The sequence below is a fragment of the Caloenas nicobarica genome, chromosome 4 (assembly GCF_036013445.1).
Source record: "Caloenas nicobarica isolate bCalNic1 chromosome 4, bCalNic1.hap1, whole genome shotgun sequence".
Taxonomy (NCBI): Eukaryota; Metazoa; Chordata; class Aves; order Columbiformes; family Columbidae; genus Caloenas; species Caloenas nicobarica.
Window position 1 is genome coordinate 9358587 of NC_088248.1, and position 4153 is coordinate 9362739.

Sequence of the window (4153 nt, forward strand, 5' to 3'; positions counted from 1 at the left end):
CCACCCCTATAAATCATAAGAGACAGATGGCAAAACGGGAGAGGAGGGGGACAAAAGGCCTGGCGACAGATCTGGGAAACCGGACAAAGTGCACATCGGAAAGAGAGAAAGTTTGGTTTGGCAGATGACATTCCCACAGCCCGCCCTGGGAAGCGGGGCAGATGCCACCGCCCCGGGGGGACGGGCCGGGAGAAGCCTCGTCCCACGCACCGCGGTGGGACCGCCGGGCCGGGCTAGAGGCAGCGACGGGGCAGCGGCGGCGGCTGCGGCGGCGGCGGCGGCGGGGCGAAGCGGCCCCGCGGGGTCGGCCAGTGCTCGGCGTCCGAGGCGGAGCCGGCGGGACTGGCGGGCGATAAAGTGCAGGCGTAGGGGGAGGCGGAGGGCGCGGGGCTGGCGGCGCCGCCGCTCCAGGAGGAGGCGGGCGAGGGGCTGCCGTCGGCGGCGCCCCCCGCCTCGGGGCCGAGCCGCGCCGCCCCGGCCAGCCGCAGGGTCTCGGTGAGCGCCCAGATGTAGTTGTGCGCGAAGCGGAGCGTCTCGATCTTGGTGAGCTTGGCGTCCTCGGGGAAGGTGGGCAGCACGTCGCGGAGCGCGTCCAGCGCCGCGTTCAGGTTGTGCATGCGGTTGCGCTCCCGGTTGTTGGCCTTCAGCCGCCGGCTCCGCTTGATGCGCTGCGCCGTCTCCGCCGTCCGCGCTGCCCGCGGGGCGCCGCGGGACCGGCCCGGCCGCCGCTTCCCCTCCAGCCGCCGCAGCCCCGAGGGCAACCGTGCGCCCGGCGCCTCGGCGGGCCGCGCCGGCGAGGGGGCGCGCAGCTGCTCTTCCTCCTCCTCCTCTTCTTCCTCCTCCTCCCCGGCGCTGGACGGCAGCGAGGGCGAGGGGGCGGGCGAGGCCAGGCCCAGCAGCAGCAGCTCGTCCTCGGCCGGCGGCGCCAGCCCCTCCGCCTTCACCAGCATCCTGCGGGGCGGGACGGCCGCGCCGCGCTCCCCTCCGCTGGCCTGGCGGCGGAGCCGGGGCGACGGTTGGGCGGCGGTTTAACGGTTCGGCGGTTTGACGGGGCGGGGGCCGGGAGGGGGGGGGGAAGGGAGGGGGGCAAAGTGTGGGGGGGACGCGGCGGCGGCACGCGCCCCGGGGCGGCAGCGGCGGAGCGGCCCGCGGCCCGACGGCTGCGTGTCTGGCACACGACCCTCCTTAACACCCCTTATATACCCCGCGGGGAACAATCAAACCTACCCCCGGGGCCCCCGCCGCCCCGCCCGCGCTTTTCTTTTCACGGCGCCGCCGCCCCCCCGGGGCCGAGCCCGCGCCGGGGCCGCCGCCGCGCCATTGGTGCCTCGCGCTCGGCTGGAGCGTGCCGCTAATTTATTAATGAATGGAGGGTCGCGAGGCGCAGCTGGCCAATCAGGGCGCCCCGCGCGCCACGCGCGCCGGAGCCGGCTCCTTTTCAGCCGCTCATTAAGAGGCGGCTGCGACACCCCCATCCCCGGGGGGGCGCTCCCCTTCGCTGCCCCCCTCGCCTTTTTGGGGGGAATCAAGGGAATAACGCTTTCTGCTGGGAGCGCGGCTCCCGTGATCAGTACCTCTGGGGGAAGGCGGAGGTGGGTGCCGGAGGGACACCCCCAAGGGGACAGGGCGGCGGGGGCAGAGCGGGGCACGGGAGAGGAGGGTCGATGGCTTTGGGTAGGACACACGGCTCGTACACAGCCTGGGGGGCAAAGCGGCCTTCTGTGGCCTCGAGAAGCGAAACGTGACATCAGGGTCCCCCCGAAGGCAGCGTGCCCTGGGGACGCGTTTGCTCCCTACACCCGGGTGCTGCAGCACAGCAAGTCTGCCGGCACCCAGCACAGCCTCGCCTTTTTCCATGGGTTTTTCACAGAATCACAAAATGTCAGGGGTTGGAAGGGACCTCGAAAGATCATCTAGTCCAACCCCCCTGCCGGAGCAGGAACACCTAGATAAGGTTACGCAGAAAGGCGTCCAGGCGGGTTTTGAATGTCTCCAGAGAAGGAGCAGGTTTTGCACGGAGCAGAACAAGCCCCAGGAAGAACACGCGATGCGCCTTTGACATCTGTGTTTTATCAGCCAGAAGAGCTGCAGTCCTGGCACAGGGGCTGCGGTCCTCGCTCAGCACTGGCAAGTATAACTCTTGGGTACAACATATGCTTAAGAAGACACTAAAAAAACCCCAAAACCTAAACGAAACAAAACCACAAACCCCACAACTTGTCAGTCCACCAGGAAATCCTCCACCCCTGCTTCTCTTCCAGACCACCCTCTCTGGCAGAAAGCCCGAGTGAATAGATAGGGCTTGCGACATGCCCCGGGGTCAACAGCCTTGCTCTGGCTGACAGACCAACGAGGAAGGAATGACAGCAAGGACATATAAAATGAAAACAGCAGTGCGATGTCCTCCCTGTGCAGAAACTCAGTCACTGAGGCTCTTCGAAGGAGGCGGGAATTGAAACAGAATTTTATTTGCAACTGCTGGGAAAAGCCCAAAATAGACGGAAGGGCTAAAAGCTCAGCGAGCGTCTCATCAAGCACACTGCAAATACACACACAGTTCAGTCCCCTGGCTCTTGCTGCCCATTGAGTTTGTGGCCCCTTTCTCGCTCCCTGCAAGAGCGATTGCGGTTGGGTGCCTGCATCAAAAGGTGTTTGGTACACTCGAGCATTAGGTTTCACGGTCCTGCTCTGTGTCCTCTCCTCTGCTGTTGCACAGCCAGGGGCTGTGTCTGGATACATCCTGTAAGATCAGGGACTGCCAGCTCATTATGACCTAGCCAACCTGTTAGAAAATGTCTGTGACTCTACCAAGAGGTTTTAGCACTTTTTTCCTCCCTCTTTTGAAGAACGGGAAATCTGTAGGTCCCCTTGGCATCCCAGGAGAGTGACATGAAGGGACTTTCTTGTTTCTTTTTCAGTGCCTTAAAGTGCACAGCAGAGTCACCTAAGACTGGGCCAGCCCATCCCTGTGCCCTCACTCCGTTGACTGAGACGTATTTCCTTCCATCACCGAAGGGAAAGCTACAGAGAGCTCAGACAGAGGCGGTGAAGCAGTGGTGAAGGTGCCTGCAGTGCTCGGGGGTGATAGCAAGGGCGCAAGCCAGACCCGGGACATGTAAAGCATTCGGGCACTTTTTTGGGGCTTGGCCCGATTCCTGCCCATAGCCCCCCTAGTGCAGTGGTTTTCTCCGCAGGGTTGAGCACGGGACTGAGGACAAGTTAGCTATCAAGTCCTCGCACTATTCCAGCACAGCAGGTCCAAGAGGCGCTTGTGTGGTCTGTGGCTGGTCCTGAAACAGCAAGGGCTGATCTGCTCCACCGAGAGCTGTGGGGCTGAGAGCAGCGGGGAGAGGAGGCGGCAGGGGCGAGGGAGCACTGCGGCTGCCCACAGCCTGAACTGTCCTCCAAGGGTCAAACTGTTCAACTTCAGCCCCTTTGCCAGACTCAATCCTACTTTACGGGAACAAAAGCCCAAAGTAGGCGATGATCAAGAAATGGGAGCACAATGATTTAAGCTTATCACACAGCCCAGAAATAAAGGACACTGAGCTTGTGTGCAGGAGAGGGGGAGACCTTCAGAAAGGCTTTGTTTGCTGTAAGAAGATTGAACTCTGAGGCGACCCAATAGCCCTAAAAGTTTAGGGTCTGTGTTGCCGAGAGACCTTTGGATACAGCCCATCCACACTTCGACCTCACAAGTTGTGAGCCAGCATTAATGGCTCGCCTGCCCCAGGTGATTGGAGGCACGACACCCCCCCAGGGAAAGAGGGGGACAAAGCTGCAGGGACAGGACGAGCTGACCCCTCCCAGCTCTGCCCATGGGTCTCTTGAAGGTTTGTGGAACCAGGGATGGCCACACCAGGGCACCCCCTTCACCCTGAATCCGGGGGTGCCCAGCCCTACAGCAGCATCCCCAAACCCTGCGAAGGACCTGGCTGAGTGGGATGGTTCTGCTCTTAAACTGGGGGTTAGAATATGTACCTTCCCCCAGCAAGGTGCCGGGAAGCTCTGGGCAGGGGAGAAATCAGAGGCTGCTGCAGTTCTCCCCCAAGAGCCAGGTCCTTCCCCAAACCCATGTGTATGCTGCAGCAAAAAGTGCTGCAGGGAGGGATGGGACAGGGACCAGCTTCCCGACTCCCAAGCCACGCTAGCA

General features: G+C 62.7%; 1 protein-coding gene across 1 annotated transcript; it reads right to left on the reverse strand.

The window, feature by feature from the left end:
• Nucleotides 1–233: 233 nt before the first annotated feature.
• Nucleotides 234–950, reverse strand: NEUROG2 (neurogenin 2). The gene has a single exon (XM_065634665.1). It carries the CDS (start codon nucleotides 948–950, stop codon nucleotides 234–236), a length of 717 nt encoding a protein of 238 aa, XP_065490737.1.
• Nucleotides 951–4153: the final 3203 nt, after the last annotated feature.

Excerpts from the sequence above, each read along its gene's own strand:
- NEUROG2 (XM_065634665.1), bottom strand. The coding sequence starts at position 950 with ATGCTGGTGAAGGCGGAGGGGCTGGCGCCGCCGGCCGAGGACGAGCTG.